This window comes from Acipenser ruthenus, chromosome 8, assembly GCF_902713425.1.
Source record: "Acipenser ruthenus chromosome 8, fAciRut3.2 maternal haplotype, whole genome shotgun sequence".
Classification (NCBI taxonomy): Eukaryota; Metazoa; Chordata; class Actinopteri; order Acipenseriformes; family Acipenseridae; genus Acipenser; species Acipenser ruthenus.
In genome coordinates, this window is record NC_081196.1 from 48704600 (window position 1) to 48722514 (window position 17915).

General features: G+C 37.5%; 1 protein-coding gene across 1 annotated transcript; it reads right to left on the reverse strand.

Annotated features, from left to right (window-relative positions):
• Window positions 1-32: 32 nt before the first annotated feature.
• LOC117406539 (uncharacterized) lies at window positions 33-17681 on the reverse strand. Its single transcript, XM_059029666.1, has 16 exons — window positions 17375-17681; window positions 16179-16412; window positions 15476-15602; window positions 14337-14515; window positions 14094-14230; window positions 12734-12896; window positions 11729-11844; window positions 10490-11156; window positions 6990-7020; window positions 6383-6492; window positions 5986-6106; window positions 5702-5880; window positions 5105-5262; window positions 4511-4679; window positions 3759-3874; window positions 33-3486 (listed from the first exon to the last, which is right to left on the reverse strand). The coding sequence occupies exons 2-16, from the start codon at window positions 16225-16227 to the stop codon at window positions 2800-2802; spliced, it is 3009 nt and encodes a 1002-aa protein (XP_058885649.1). The 5' UTR covers window positions 16228-16412; window positions 17375-17681; the 3' UTR covers window positions 33-2799.
• Between the last annotated feature and the right edge of the window lie 234 nt (window positions 17682-17915).

Here is a 17915-nt window from a genome sequence, read left to right on the forward strand (position 1 = left end):
TCCAAGTCAGAATAAATCATACGAGTCTGAACAAATGAAAAATATGTTTATTTGTAATTATATAAAAGACATATACATTTATCTGTAATTATATAAAGACATATATAACAAAAGTGGCATCAACCTAATTACAGGAAACGGATCTTCACTGATTTCAACTAAAACTGATTTCAGGGACAGTGCTTTAGACCTGCTGCACACATTATGGCTTCCTATTCTAACCCTCTGACACACTGCAACCAAAGTCTAGCAGCAAGAAACATCCAAGAGACTTCATGAATCTGTCAGGAATGAATGGCAAAAAAAAATGCAGAAATGTTTAATCTTGTTTAATTTCTCCATATCTACCAAAGATTCACCTTTTTGTGATTCTAATTTACATTCACAAAAAGATTACTAAATTGATCCCACAGGTAGAAAAGTTACCATAATAGCCATAAAATAGACAAGACAGGAAGCTAAAACAGGGCATTGTGCTTGTAAACAGCTACTATCAGAAGTTGAAATCAAGGTGGACTTGACCATTTGTTCCTTTGGCATGTAAATCACCCAAAAAATATATTTAGTTTTACTCCAGCAGTTTTCATCTTAAAATACAGTGCAATTAATTACACAATGATGTTCAGACCTAACGCATGAGAAACCTTTTTTCATGTCAAATGAGTTAAATCAATAGATCCTAAGTTTTCACAGTAGATTACATAGGATGTGCCTACATGTACATGGAGGAGACATTCAGCACTGGTACACGTATAAAACAAACAAAAAAAAAGCTGTTACATTCTGTACAAAAGTAGCATATACAGGTAGTGGACATAAAAATGGAAACACCAATGTAAAGTCACTTAATAGGGCGTCGGGCCACTATGGTATCCCGCTCTGTGGAGTTCTCGGCAGACCGTTTGAAATTTGCAGTTAGTTGATCTGCAGTTGTTCTCCTGTTTTGCCTTGCACTTCAAATTAATGCACCGATATCATGATCCTGGAGTATGCGTTTCCGCCCACTGTTGCCCTTTGCTGAAGATGTCTTTCCCTTAAGAGTTCCATGCCGACATCACCTTAGACACCGTTGCTCGTGAAACATCAGCAAGTTGAGCTGTCTTGGTCACTGAAGCTGCTGCCAAACACACCCCAACAATCACCCCTCTTTCAAAGTCACTGAGGTCTCCTCTTGCAGCCATGCTAGCCATAATTATAGGCAACCAGGCCTGTCCAGCATGTTTATACATGACACTAAGCATGCTGGGATGTTATTTGCTTAATTAACACATGAGCCACACCTGTGTGAAAGCCCTTGCTTTCAATATACTTGGTGTCCCACATTTACCTAGGTGTTTCAAATTTTTTGTCCACTACCTGTATGTTTGTGCATGTATATATTTACTTGATACAAAAGTAAGATAATGACTGCATATTATAATGTGAAAGATTAATTGTGGTCGGCGATTCAAAATGTTAAGTCTCTGAGATCTCTGGCTCCAGTCTTAAGCAGCAGTACAGACACCAATTAGATTGGCAGCAATTGTAACTGGCACACCCACCAATACTGACAGATTGGAGAACCACAGTACAAATCCTGGAAACATGGCCCATACAAAACAGCACCACCTTCCTGACTGTGTAAAGTTAGTAGGGTTCGTATTAGGCAGGTTCAGGTTTCAGGGCAGCATAAGAGGCTGTGTGGTCCAGTGGTTAAAGAAAAGGGCTTGTAACTAGGAGGTCCCCGGTTCAAATCCCACCTCAGCCACTGACTCATTGTGTGACCCTGAGCAAGTCACTTAACCTCCTTGTGCTCTGTCTTTTGGGTGGGACGTAATTGTAAGTGACTCTGCAGCTGATGCATAGTTCACACACCCTAGTCTCTGCAAGTCGCCTTGGATAAAGGCATCTGCTAAATAAACAAATAATAATGTTAATGTCCTCAAACACTGATGTTTAAACTACATCCTTTTACAAACGTGTTGCTTTGTTTCAAAGGGCAAATAAAACCTGAAAATATCTCAGTGTTGCCTTCTGTTGCATTTCCACCTTGCTGAACCTCTGTTTGAAACGGTAGGAGCGTCTAACAACCTTTACTGTGTGTCCAATCCAGTTACAGTACAAACATGCTTAATCTTAGCATGTGACTTCAAATTAGATGTTCAATATGTTTATTATTGCAATTACCCAAATACTGTGTTTTTGATATATGTAGTCTGTGGATCTTCAGCTTTGGTTGCCTGAGAGTCAGCATTTGTATTGCATCATCTATTAAACAGCTACTGCTTAGTGGCAGCAATACAAAAGGAAACTTGATGCGCACTACTGTACTTCTTTATTAGATAGCACTGGCTCTGGCTCTTTCCAAAACGATGCTGATCTACACTGTGCTACACAACTGTGGAAAACAGAATCTGGCAACTACAGCTTGAGAAGTGCTCTTCAACTCAGGTCAAAGCACGCTTCATCAAGCCATGTAAAAAATGAATTTAATACAATATTTGAGTAACTTTAAAAAAGGTAAGAGGACAGTAAAAAATAATTATATATGAACATTTCATTTGAAACTACATACTCTTTAATTTTACAAAATGAGCTTCAAACAACTTGAAGAGTGCTTAAGAAACCCTCAATTAGATTGTGGAGTTTGATTCTAGTTTTGTAAAAAAAAAAAAATGTTTTTCTTTTTTTAGAAAATAATTAAAAACCTTGGAAATGTGCTCCCGTTATTCAATATGTGGACCCTTGAAACAAGACCTGCAAAGGTTTGGTAAAAAAGACTTTCCAAGGTGATCCCAAGCACTCGTATAGGTCATACAGCTACTGTACCGAACGCCTCATGTAGCCAGAAGGCTCACAGTCACTCTCCTCTGACTCTGACTCTGAACAGCAGCTCAACTGCTCTTTGTCTTCAATTTCTACAGATTCTAGAGCCACCATCAGTGGTGATTCTTGTAGATCTTCTTGTGGATCTTCTTGCATATTACAGCAGCCCTGCGGTTGATCCTCTACAACCAGAACCACCTCAACTGAAGGGCTCTCAAAGATGTCTTCATCAGTAGCCCCCAAAATCACTGAAAACAAATTGACATCTTGGCAGATTTCCTCCTCTACAGAGTCTCTCCTCTCAAGTAAGGGTTCAAGTTGCTCTGGGTCTGGCTGTTCCACTGGAGGCCCTGCTGTCTTCCCACACACAACCAGACACAATGCCTGTGCTGGATCACCTGGAACAAGGGCTTGCCCCAGCTCCACAGGAGTGACAGTCTCTTCAGTGTCCACAGGTTCATTATTGGAACTCTCTTTGTCTGGAACCCAGAAGGCACAGTTTTCATACCCATCGATCTCTCCACTGTCAGAGTGCTCACTTTCACTGGAGTCTAGAAGTTTCCGACCGTTTCTTTTCTTTATGCTGCAATACTTGTGGGAAAGGGAGACATGCTCCACAACAGTGCAACTCTCTGGAACAAATACCCTCTTTAAATTGGCACTGTGTACAGTACAGGAAGCCTGCAGAGAAAACACATTATGTCCATCACCTATACGTCAAACTTACATTTTTACATGTGCATACAGTGGATATAGGTAATGGTGATCAACTTTTTCATGTTGCTGATGGCTATTTTGAATCTACCAGTTATGGCAGGGGGTGAATGTTACTTACATGCTTGTTCTTGAAGAATATTAAATTAAAACAGTCTTCAAATAATGATTAATGTTTTTTTTTTTTTTTTTTTTTTAAACTCTGCAGTTAAGACTAATGGCAGAGGACAATTCCTTACCAACACTTGGGGGAGGTTTGCCTTCACTGAGCACAGATACCCAGAATATATCAGGGAAGACACCACCAGAGCCATCAACAGGAAGAAGATGAACAATGAAACCAGAACACCTGGAACTGGAAAACACAAGAGAGAGGTGGCACTTCTTTCTTTGAAATACAGTATAGTATTGACTCAAACAAGTCGAAGGGTACGAGAATTCTTAGATTTGAAAGAAAATTCAATAGAAAAGGTCCTGATATTTTAACAGAAAAAAAAAATTCCAGGTGACATGAAAGGTGTGCAAATATAACCTGTGATAAAGAATTCAAGGGTTAGGAAAAAAATGTGTTCAAGGTTAACACATGGTAACCTACAATATGACTTGGTGTTTTTTCACCACTATTACTTTTTTTATGCTGAGTAATTATAGGTTCTTTTGCTCCAAAACTGATGTTTTAAAAAATTATTTTCAGTGTATCCGCACATACCTGGCATTACTTGAGCTTTTGAAACTCAAGTTTCCATTAAGTTTAAGTACTTCATATTTCCTCAGATAATGCCAGGTGGATTTTGATACAGAGAAAAATCATAACATTTCTGTATTGGAGCAACACAACAGCCCACTGAACAGAACTCAGAAACACTCAGAATGACTGAAACATTCTGCAAGGTAACAAATAAACAAAATGCCATTTGAAGGTAGTTATCCTTTAAGGTTACAGAAAAATAAAAATAAATCTCAGAACAATAATTACACGACTGCAATGTACCTTTGCTGACAGGCTGAGGACTAGTGAATGCACATTGTGGCTCAGAGGGCTTTGAGTTCATATTCATTCCAATGCGGTACATCCACACTGTTACACAGTACTCTGTGCCAGGCTCCAGCTCTTTACTGTGATTCACTGTGCCTTTACATTTTTCCAATGTGTCTGAGAACTGTAACATTTAAATAAAAAATGCAAGTTCATAACAAAAGGTAGTTTTTGTGTGTTTATTCCAATGCCAAAATGCGTTTTCCCATTTAAGATTTACTGTAGGTTTCACTTTTACATTTTAAAGCAATATATTTTTAAGCTTTCAACTTTGGGAGACAGTGAATTGCATGAAGTCAGAAGACAAAGTGCTGAATGGTTTCTTGGGGGATCATGCTGAATGCAAACAAGAAAGGTCAATTCATCTTCTAAAACAAGGAAATCTCGTAATACTACTGCAGTAGACGAATGTATATTCTTACTGTATATGTATTTCTGTGATTTTTTTTTAATATTGAAAAAGGCAATTTTAACTGTTAATAACTAGTTCTCAATCAATTGAAAGCAGGCTTTTGTTCCATTTGTTTTATAATAGGATTTCACACTTACCTTGTACCCATCTTTCATATTCTGTATTTCAATTATATATTCAAACTGATAGTAAACTTGCAACAAAGTCATGTTTCCTTTTCCTGTGGGAGGTTTGATCTGCAAGCTGAGACAATTTCCACACCCAGAGACAGACACCTCCGGTGGACCAAGGATTGCTAGCAGAGGAAAAAAAATAAATAAATAAAATATTATATATATATATATATTATATATATATATATATATATATATATATATATATATATATATATATATATTTATTTATATTTATTTATTTATTTAATGCACAACCTGTAGATTTGGGTACTCAGAGTGCAAGAGGTACATTGTTGGGAATAATACTTTCACAGTGTCTACTTGTCTACATGACAGCTACATTTTACCCAAATAAATGGTCTGCACTGAGCAAAACAGTCTATGGCATGCACCACAGCTTCAACAATGCATAGTAGTGGATCTGTGAAGTCTGGGGCAATAGCAGTCAAATGGATTGGTCATTTCGTGACAATATTCATAAATCTCTATGTGTCGAGTGGCAAATGATCTCTATATTTACACTTGCTCAATGGAACAGAATACAAAAATCTGGCTTACTGTCTGAAAAAGGTTTGAAAGTGGAGCTCATCGAAGTCCAGTCGGAGTGCTGCGTCTCATTGAAGGCCTGAACCTGAGCGGCATAGTGCTCGTTGACATCATCAAACACTACTGTTAGATCACACTCTCTTGTATTGGTGACATTCAGGCATGACTTCATCAAAAAACATTTGATGGAGCTACATCATAAAGAAGGTGATGGAAAAAGAAAATTGAAATTGATGTACCGTGACACAAATAGTATCTATAAAAAGAAGCATTTGAAATATCTGCTGCTTACTTACTTGTACCTGACCCTGTATTGTACCCTCTCTGGAGTTCCAGGTCCTGGTTCCCATCTCAGTATATGCTGAAAGTTGTGAGAGATGAGGGTCACATTGACAGGAGCTGGAAACTCGCAACTGGCTGATTTGGGAACGCAAAATAATACAGAATTATAAATCATTGTTTGGTTAGGACCAAGGCCACTTTAATAATTTTAAAATATGAATTGTTCTTTGGGCTTACAGTCATTTCACAACAACAACACAAACAAAATAATATTGTACCATTAAATAAAACAGAATATTATTAGAGTAATCTAGAATTGTATCCTATTCTTTTTTTTAACATTATAGAAAAGGCTTACAATCTTGTCCAAGTAAATATAATCTAGGTTTTGCAACTTTAAATGCTACTTACCAATGGGAACCAGATGAAGAAAGCACATGAGTTTTATGAACTGTACCATTTCATAAAACGAGTCTTCACTCCATATTTCTCCCAAAAGATCACAGACTATCCCTCTGTGACTTCATGTGAATGAATGAATATTCAGTATGCTTACTGTGAGAATCAGACAGACTCCAGGCATAATCTGGAAAGAAAATTCATAAAAAAACAAAAAACAACACACATATCTTATCTTTTTTTTGTATGTCAATTCATCTAAATACATACCTCACCTGTCACATACCAGTGATAGAACAATGCCATCATTGGGTTTGCTAAATTCAGAACATTTTGAACAGACAGACATTGTACCTTACATAACTGCACGGTAGGCAAAGTTGAATGATTAAAACACTAGTGTCTGTAGGCAGTTGGATATCATCATACTAAAGCAGTGAGGCATGGAAAGTGTATTGATGCTTATTTACATTATGTAATACTTCGTACCCCCTAATTTATCAAAGTAAATCTGTAAGGGAAACCCTCTAGATCCCACTCTAACAGCAGTTAGAGGTTACAATTACAATTACTTTGTGAACCTATAAGTTACACAGCTCTGTAGTGATTGATTACCAACCTTTTCAGAGTAGGGACCACTGACCGCAGTACTATAAAAACAACGAAATAGATCCCTTCCAAATGCTAATTCTAATAAATGCAGATTTGTGCAAAATACCTTCTGTAACAAATAACTAACCAAAAAGGCTTCCCAAACGGAAACGTTTATTTGGTAAAAATAATCTAAAAGCAATTAATTGTGAGACAGATAAACAACAGAAAAAAAGGAAACGATTGTAGTGCAAATTAATAATAAAGCAAAATTGAAAATAAAAGTGCAAGCATAAACACAAACAGTATTTTAAATGCATACTTTTTTTTTTTCCTCTGGTTCACTTCCAATGCTGCTCCGGTATTTTTTAGGTGGTTACAATATTATTAGCAACGAAAGACCGTCACCTTGTAGCTGCCTCATTGTGTAGTCCAAATTCATGTGCGAACAAAACCACCAAACATTATTTCGCCATTTTGCTGGCATTTGAACTTTATTTAAACACTGACGCGCATCGATGTAATTTCCACCACTCCCGCGCCCTGACAGTAAAGTACTGTGTAAAGTCTTACTTAGTAGACATTGGCTTCAAGAACCACACACCGGCGGCTTGAAAATACTAATTATTATAGTGTTAATAAAATCGTGCCTAGTTGAAAATAGTATTTTATATTGTTGCTAGTCCTTTGTTGAGATTTCTAAACCCGTTATTCACAGTCACGTGATCATTTCCTAGTTTAGCAAGCAGCAGCCTTTCTCAGAATTGGCATCGGGGGATTCCCAAATTCGCGTCAGGGTCATGCACATATTCTTCAGAAATGTGTTAATAATGTAATGAAGTACATGAGAGCTGTTGCCTATGCACTGTCAGATTACTGTTATCAGTTTGATTGTACAACATATTTATGACTATTGTAATTTTGCATTTAGCGTGTTCAAATTCAAAAGTGTAGGCTACTACACGGCTATGCTTTTACTGCAGTGCATTTCCAAAACATCACAGGTCGTGTTCTGAACGTCTGACACCTGTTTATTGTAGATCTTATTTATATAAAATTAAATAAAAAATACACCTATGGGTATAGGCTACATAAAGCATACATACAAGCATACTTTTTATTATTATTTTTTTTTTACATTTTGTTTTCGTTAGTTGATATTTTTGTTTTGCTTACCTGAACTAAAAGCGCTTACAATAGTTAATTCTGCAACCAGATGCTGAATTTGATTAGAACTGCGTGACAGTTTCTCAGTGTTGTTAATTGATTACATAACGCAAGAAATCTACTGAGTTTGTTCATACTTGACACATGGCAGATTATCCAGAACTCCAGACCTTGTTACACGAGGCAAAATGTGTCACACATGCTCTCCTGGGCTGCTGTATCTACCTTTAGAAGCAACGGTTTATTCCTTTTCCATTTAAAAAAAAATAATAAGCAGATAAAGAATACACAATACACCACTTTGAGCCATGTTACAACACAAATGTGGAGGCAAAAGCAAACAGAACTGAAGGTACTGTTAGATTAGTTTGACAAGAAACAATGGGCCTTGTTTTCAAAGATTTTCTTTAAATTCACGCCTGTTTTTTGAAGCAAACCACCTGCTGATTTTGCAAAAGTAGAACCAAACAATGAAGTTATATATTTTGATTCCTCTTAAGCACTCCCGTGTTTTTTGTATTATTATTTTGTAAAATTAACATGATTCTTTCTCCTTTCAAAAAATAGTCATTACATAATGGAGGAAACGTTTTGCCCATTTTATGTGGCCACTGTTTAAAACATAGCACAGTATATCCCTAAAATAATATAATCAAGGTTTCAGCAGCAAACAAGGAGGACATAATCATCTTTTGTGCTAGTGAAAGTAAGCATATTGGTTCTATGAATTAGTTTACATCAAATGCTATGTTGGCTGGATTTCTGGGTGACTCATATTTGACTACCTCAGTTCTTCCCAGCTCTTGTACTTCTGGTCCACAGTAAGAACACAGGGAACAGGTATGTACACACTGCCAGTATGAATATTTGTTACATACAGACCATGAACCATGTATGTGGGTAGCTTAATAAAGCGATCATCAGAAGGTTATATTGTGTTGCTTAAATCAATGTTAAATAAGAGAGGACAGTCTTAAACCTACCTTCTCTGCAAGCTGATGTTCTTTCCATGAAACATATGAGCAAATTGTCCTTTACAAAATACTGTCCTCAGTCTATTTCACATAATACACTGCCTATTACATTTCTTTTTTAAATCTGAAATTGTAGTGGTCAGAAACTATAAACTTTCAAATGTTCTAATTATACTGCAGTGTTTCAATCTTTTAACAAGAACAATGCTGTTTTATTCCAGCAGTATTAAGTTTGATTTATACAGCAAAGTGATAACTCACAGCTGAGATTCTACCTACAAAATGAGTTCAGCATCTACAGGAAATGGCAGATTTACCCCCATCAAAAGGTGTCAGACAGGAAACTGAATTAACCAGCAAAACATTTCAGCCCATGGTACTGTACGGTGTTTGTCTCAGTAAGTTCCTCGAGGCAACGTGTTTCCTTTTATTTCATTTAAATTTAGGATAATCTTTCTCAAACTATTCCAAAATGCTCTGTACTTCCTATTAGTGAACATAAATAACACATGTTGACTTAGTGCCAAGGCAAACATGAAGATATTTGAACAATCATTGCTTGAATTAAAAATGTTTATTCCAGTGTTTTTTTGTGCCACTCCACCACCAGCTATATATCCCTTTTAATAAATACATATGCTGAAAAAAAGTGCAGTTAATCTCAAGTCCCATCAGGATTCATGCTTTGAAAACGGGCTTTGGACTATCTTATATGTGCTGACCACTGCTCTTTACATCTATAATAATAATAATAATAATAATAATAATAATAATAATAATCTTTATTTTTATATAGCTCCTTTCATAGTGGACCACCATCAAAAAGTGCTTCACAGAGGTAGGCTGTGAACTGCGCAGTATATGCAAAGTCACTTACAATAGGACATTGATTTAACATCTCATCCGCAGGATGGAGCACAAGGAGGTTAAGTGACTTGCTCAGGGTCACACAGTGAGTCAGTCAGTGGCAGAGGTGGGATTTAAACCGATGACCTTCTGGTTACAAGCCCTGGACTTTAACCACTGGACCACACTGCCTCCTAACATTATTTCAACTCCCTTTACCAGCTGAGAAACACACTTAAGAACTGTACCACTAATATGGGGTCATATTCACTAAACATGTACTTATCAAATAATTCAGTTTGCTAATACAAGGGCCCCTACAGTACAGCATGTACAACTTTGTTTTTTTGTTGTAAGATTTGCTTGTTATTCCAGTTATATAAAAAAAAAAAAAAAAAAGGTGAACAAACTGAATTCCACAGCATCATAAACAAATAAAAAAAAAGAACCTGCAAAGCTTCCAGGAATGAGAACTGAGAATCAAAAGGAACAGGTGGTGCAAGCTACATCCGGGGAAAGCTACACATCCACCTAACCTAACGTCTCATGTACCCAGAAAGCTCACAGTCATCCTCCTCCTCCTCAGAGTCTGAATAGTATCTCTGCTCCTCATTGTCTTTCAGTTCTATATTGAGGTGGTCGGTAATGCAGTTTACAGATTCTATAGACCCCATTAGTGGAGATTCTTGCTGTTCTTGCAGAAGTTTGCTATCCTCTTGGTCCACAGCCACCTCCACTGGAGGACTCTCCAAGATTTCATCATCATCATCATCGTCATCATCATGCCTCTCCAACAGTACTGAAAACAAAGGGATGTCTTGATGGCTTTCCTCCTGTTCAGAGTCTCTCCCCTCAATTAATGGTTCTTTCTCCTCCAGATCTGGTTGGTCTTGTGGCAGCTCCACTAGAAGCTCATCACACACAAGCAAACGCTGCTTCTGTGCCGGGTCATCTGGATCATAGGCTTGCTTAGGCTCCCCCAACAGGGAAGATGAACAGAGGCAGACAGCAGGCAGCATGGTTTGTGCTTCATACCCATCTTCACCCCCACTGTCGGTGTCCTCGCTTTCACTGGAGTCCAGAAGTGTCTGACTTCGGCTTTTCAGCTTGTGATCCTGTTTGTAGATGAATACAGGTACTACAGGGCACCTCTCTGCTACTAGGCACTGCTGTAGACTGCAGGAACTGTGATGTAGTGTAAAAGAGGCCTGAGGACACGAGAGAGAGGAGAAAGACTTTGACTATTAAGTATTATTTACAAATTGCACATCATTAACTGATCCATCCAAAATACACAACATTAACTGATCCATCAGGCGTCAGGGACTTACAATTGTTACAAGATATCACATTATTTTTACATACAATTACCCATTTATACAGTTGGGTTTTTACTGGAGCAATCTAGGTAAAGTACCTTGCTCTAGGGTACAACAGCAGTGTCCCCCACCTGGAATTGAACCCACGACCCTCTGGTCAAGAGTCCAGGGCCCTAACCACTACTCCACACTGCTGCCCAGCTGTTCTGTATCACTGCTTTGTGCTGTGGTCTTTACCAGAATGATTTACAGTTGAATGTACACCTTGGATACATTTCTTCTATAAAATAAATATACTGGTGTCACTGCAAACCAGGAAAAAGTAGGTCATCATATCCAATACTATATCCAATATAGTGATACATCCCTCATTTAATGGCACATGAGCAAGAATCTTCCTGCAAGCCTACAAAACATTGTAGAGTATTACAACACAATCCTGTTCAAATAAGTATCCTTACCAGCACTTTGGGGAGCTGTGTCCTCGGCTTGCACAGGTAACCACTGTAGACCAAGGCTGCCATAACTGCTGCACTCAACACAAGGGGAACACACACAGCAACCAGCAGAAAGGAGACTAGCAAAACAACAACAACAACAACAACAACATACAAATCACCGTTTTGTCAATTGTAGTGTTCTTGGTATCTGAGGGGTAATAAAACCACTCCAATTAGCTTTGTGAACATGCATCAATACCTATCTGAATATTCCCTGTACTTAGCATTAGGAGGAAACTGGCACTTACTGTGAGTGGTGTACTGGCTTTGTGATATGGAATAATGTCCACAGGAGGCTAAAGAGAGACTACCAATGGATTTCTTACCTGAAGTAGTACATTGATGAATCCTCATTTGGCCTATATAGTAACAGCAGACCCCCCCCCCCCCCATTACCATGACAATTCTGCTGGTTATGGACAGGCACTGACTGTGTCTGTCTGTCACACTGCACATGGTAAACACAGCAGTGACTTCTCCAAACCTTTTTCATAGACTCCTGCCTTGTACAAACCTATTGTTTTGCACACATACCTGCCTACTATCAGCCCTCCAGATTTTAATAATTGAAACAAAACAAAGCCAATACAAATAAGTTGTCATTTTCACTTAAACACTAAAATGCCACATTGTTTGCAATTCCCACACTACATTCAATTAGCCAAGTTTGTATACCATTTAAAACCATACTAAAAAAGCATGACTGAACATAATAAACCAGTAGCAATAATTGTATTCATTCTGCACTCCAGACAACAACTCAACAGCACCATCTTCAGGAAAAGGGAAAGGACAACAGAATCTACAGCAGTATTTTTTAACAAGAGGGGGCACAATACACATCCTTATGACATCATCCATTAAACTTTATAAGACATACTTTTGAACTATGAATTATTTTAAAAATGAAAAACCTATTATTTTAAACAAGCGTATATCCATAGTAAAAACAGCACAGTACAGTACCTTTGCTTTTACCCTCAGGGCTTGTGAATGCACAGTGCCACTGCGAAACCTTTGAGTTTCCATTTGTATTGGCTGACATGCTCACGCTGACGCAGTAATTTGTAGCACGCTCCAAGTTGTTGATTTTGTATTCATTTAATGTTGTTATCACTTTTGAAGAAGTCTGAAAAAGAGGTGTATGCAAAAAGTAGTACATTAGTAACACAGCACATATTCACGCCCATGACTGAAAAAATAATTGCTACCCAGCCTCTGATACTCTCAATAACTTGTGCCAACGAACGTCTTTACCAAGTTTTACTAAACATTATGTGAAATCTGTGCTTGCCTGCAATGGTTACAGCCATTCACACGCTCAGACTTCTTAACTGTAGTTATTTGGCATATTGTGTCCTCGCTATGCACAAGGCTACGTACACACACAGGCTAAATGCGGCTGGGAGTTCACCTTTTGCTCTTAATACAGTTTGTATACACACACAGTTCGGTTACAAAGGGCAGCGACAACCGCACTAGTTAATCTTGCGATTATTAATTCAGTTTGGTTAGCTAATGCACACTAACTGTGTATGTGTACTATAACCGTACTAACTGAACCGCAGTTGGTGCTCAGCGCAACTCTTTTTTCCACCGATGCCTGTGTTTTAGCACTCAAGGAAATGTCTCAGTAAATGACAAAGACGCAGATACGACTCCTTAGACATGCGTACATTTTTAATCCAGTCATTTGGAGACCAATCAAGTCGTTCCCATCATTCTTCTGGTCGGAAGATCGCACAAATGTTTCGCTCTAACGTCATGGTGCTGCAAATCATCGCCACTGTATTTAGCAGTGCAGAAAAAGCAAAACTGTGTCTCCACTGGTTTTGCAGAAAAGAGCATAGCTGTGCTTGATGAGCTCTCGATGGATTACGTACAGTACGTTCTTCCAAAAGCATCAACAAAAACACAGCCTCCATGTTCTCACAAAACCTCACGATCGGCATGTAATGATGGGCCGAGTTCAGCAGTTTGTTTAAACAGGGAGTGCACTCACTTCAGTGATGAAAGGTGTGTGTACAACAAACAATGTCAGCAAGTGCTGTTTGTAAATACGGTTATCGAGCCAACTGCAGTGTGTGTGTGTCTACGTAGCCTTTGTTATGTTAGTTTGGTAAGCACAGGAAAGCCATTGCTTTGTGTGGACTCTTCAACTGTGAATGTATTCATCTTACCTGAGTTTTTATATATATATATATATATATATATATATATATATATATATATATATATATATATATATATATATAAAAACTCAGGTAAGATGAATACATTCTGAGTGAAGCCCCTTTAAATTTCCTGAACATATCTGTGAGCTCACCTTCTCTCCAGCCCTTTTCATGACAATTGAATAGTCAAACCCGTAATAGATATCCAACAGAGATTCCAGAGGTCTGAACTGCAGCAAAAGACAATCTCCACACCCAGAGACAGACACTTCTGGTGGGCCCAAGATTGCTGGGGGGGGGGGGGGGGGGGGGGGGGGTTGGTAACATTTAGTCAAGTGACACTAAAAAAACTTTTTAAAGTTGTCTATACACCTAGTTAAGAAATACTGGCTCACTTTGTGAAACAGGTTGGAAACATTTGCTCGTCTCAGTCCAGTTGGATTGCTGTGTCTCAGTAATGGCTTTAACACGAGCCTTATATTCTCCAAGGACATCCTGAAACGTTTTTGTTAAGTTGCACTCTCTTCCATCTTTTTCGTTCAGACATCTCACCTGCGACCACTTATTCTTCTTTCTGAAAAACAAAGGCATGATTCAGTTTAGACGCTAGTCTATAATAACACTTGCAACAGGATTTTGTGACAAGATGTATATGTCCAGAGGTTAAAAACAATATGGCAGTGAAAAGGGTAGTTTCTACTGGACACCGCCTGTATTGGAACCTTATTGAGAGAATCATACAATACTGTTTTTACAAACAAACAGTCTGACAGCAAGTGGTCTGTATCATTATTATAGTCGGAGGTTTAAAAATGTGGCATTGAAATGGTTAATGTTACTGGACACCAGTAACGGAACTTTAAGACAATCATGGAGTACATCCATGTTAGATTTTGTCAGAAAAGTTTCCATAAAACTAAAAAAAAAATGCAGTTTGTCAGCTGAAATGGTATATAAGATATTAGCAGTGCAAAATGCAGCTGCCCCAGCAGAGAAATCCAGGCGCTGCTGATAACTCAGTTAGGTTATACAGGCAAAATAACAGTACAGAGGATAAATGAAAGCTTGGAACATAACCAATTAAACCAGCTGTTCTTTTGTTTTTTGTTTTATGTTTTTTTATATAAAAAAGAAAAAAGTACTGTACGTGCTTGTTATAACAAAAAAAAAAACAGCTAAAACAATCATAATCCTCTAAGGTCTAAGCAACGTAATCATAAAGCATCTGCTTCAGTAACATATCCAATTCAGTTCTACTAATATAAAACACTAATGAAATAAAACATGTTAATGACGTACTGTTACACTACTCAGAAAAACAAAAAAGGCAGTTTTTAATTTTTTTGCATCCAAAAAGACATGTTGGTGTTGGCAGGTTAATGTCATTGTCAAAATACATGTGCCTGTAGAGGTGAAGCATGAACTGTCACTCTTGTTTCTTTTAAATGAAATGGTTCTGTTCACATAACAAGGATGCTACTCCTCGTTGCTTGATCTGAACTGAGTCTTTCTTTCTAGTGTACAGTACACATACCTGCAACACCACTCAACACTGTAATTAATCCCCATGGGAGTGCCAGCTCCTGGATCCCATCTCAGGATATGATCAAAGTTATTTGAGTCAATAATCACATTGACAGGATCTGGAAGAACAGAAAGAGCTGAAATAAAATAAAAAGAATAGTTATGCAATGCAGACATCAACATAAAGAAATGAACTACAACAGGGGTGTCCAATCACAGTCTTGGAAGACCATTCCACTCCAGGTTTAACAGGTAAAACGACATAATTAACTACGTTCAGGGTCTGGATGAAGGTTTAACTGGTTTAATTACACAATTTAGAACAGGGCTTTAGACTGGAAGGGCCAACTACAACAAGGGAAACACATTTGAACGGATTTAAAATCGAGCAGAACTGCTTTCAGCTTTTGTGGGCAGTCATTGCTTCATTCTTTAATAATAGCTATGGTTAAATGAAAACAAGTAACTATGTTTCATGTGCTGAGGATAGTTTAAAACAATAACATGCCTCTAAATGGAACATGCTGCATCCATGCCGTTTTCCAAATGTTTATTATTATTATTATTATTATCTCATTCAAACACACAAGCACATACAATGTTTGTCCAGTCTTACACTCACTTCTACGCAAAACTGTAAAATTAAACAGCACATGACAATCACAACACTGCCCTGGTTGGCAGTCAAACAAGTATTGATATCTGAAACTTACCAATTGAAGCCAGTTGTACAAAACATACAACTTGGATTAAATGTGTCATTGCTTTAGAACAAATCAGGCTTTTTCTGTGTCCTTTCCCCCATTTTTTCAGCCGTCAAACAAGTATTGATATCTGAAACTTACCAATTGAAGCCAGTTGTACAAAACATACAACTTGGATTAAATGTGTCATTGCTTTAGAACAAATCAGGCTTTTTCTGTGTCCTTTCCCCCATTTTCTCAGCCCTAAAATTAAACAAACAAAAGAGGTAACCCCCTGCTTGTGAGTCGGTGTTTTGTTTCTAAGCAACACAGCTGTTTTGAGAATGTAAAGCATTTAATTTGTGGATACTGGGTTAATACTGTGATCAGTAAACTAAAAAGTTAATTACGTTGAGGAAAATATATACTATGAGAAAAGTGGAGCACTTTTTTTACACTGTAAAAAAAAAAAAAAAAAAAACACACGGAAATGCTGCCATGGTATGCCGACACAATCATAAAGACGTGTGTGAGAAAAAAAAAAAAAAATTCTCTAACCATAGTAAATTAAAATCGTACTTAAAATGGTATAGTTTTATGCAACTATATATGCATGAAAACATGTTAATTCAGAACAAGGTATGGTACACAATACGAGACTGTGTTCAGAAAATAGTATTTTTCATAATAATTACGTACTAATTTGTTAGAATTTTCTTCAAGAGACCTTGCACAAAACTGAAATGTATTTCAAAGGTTTGATGCATTTTTTAACAGCGAAAATCTGTAAAATATCTGCGATATTTGACACTGTTCCATTTACATCCCATAATCCTTTGCGCGCTCCGTGAAGTAAAGGCAGAGCGAGTACTTTAATATATGGAATATCTTTGCCCTGCAAATCGAATTGTCAGTGTTAATAGTAAATTACAGATAAGACTTAAATATCGCAGACTACAGCTTAAAATTTTCAATTTACGGCTTTACAATGTCAAACATGATCTGTTTTTTAGTCCAGCGGTCCATTCTCATAACATTAAGCACTTGCTGTGTACGCCATGGGGAAAAAATACAGATTGTCCTGTACAAGCGTAACTTCCTGCAGCTTGGACCCAGATATTTTTTATATACGTAAAAGCTACCGTATAACAAATTATGACATATATCTTTCCACGTTCTTACTGAGAAAAATGTGATTAAAGAGAAACGTTTATGTTAATGCTTACCTTTTTTCTATTTCACGTTCTGACTGAATTCCAAAACAAAACCACATACACGAGTGTTAAATTCAAACTTTGATTCTACGAAAACAATTAAAGAGAACTGCTGTTTGCAAATGCGTGCTATTACTTCTCCTTGAAGATCAAAAACTGAAACCACTACGTGACTTTGTACTATGAGCTCGTCAGTTAATTTGGCAATTATGTCTCCGAAATGCCCCTTGGAGTACTTCCAACGAATGAAGTCAGGTGATTTCTCCACAGGCGTATGGAACTGGTGGTAAAAATGACGACACTCCCACATGGAAGGGGTAGGGCAGTGAGTAATACGTCAAATGAAACAGGTTAGACTAGGAACGACAAGAACATGTTATAGCCTACACTGCATAAAAACATGTGCACGCAATATTCTTCTCCTGTAATGTATGTGTTTAATGTTACCTGGAATTGGGTGTCAAATAGAAAATGTGAAGACATTTAGCTGTATTGATTGACTTCTGTTCATACCACCAGTCTCCCCTCTTACACAGTACAGTATTGTAGTGCT

Coding starts and splice junctions, on each gene's coding strand:
- LOC117406539 (XM_059029666.1), bottom strand. CDS start 16,227: ATGACACATTTAATCCAAGTTGTATGTTTTGTACAACTGGCTTCAATT. Junction 11,157..11,728: donor CACAGCTCCCCAAAGTGCTG/GTAAGGATACTT, acceptor TCGTGTCCTCAG/GCCTCTTTTACACTACATCA. Junction 3,487..3,758: donor CAAACCTCCCCCAAGTGTTG/GTAAGGAATTGT, acceptor TTTTCTCTGCAG/GCTTCCTGTACTGTACACAG.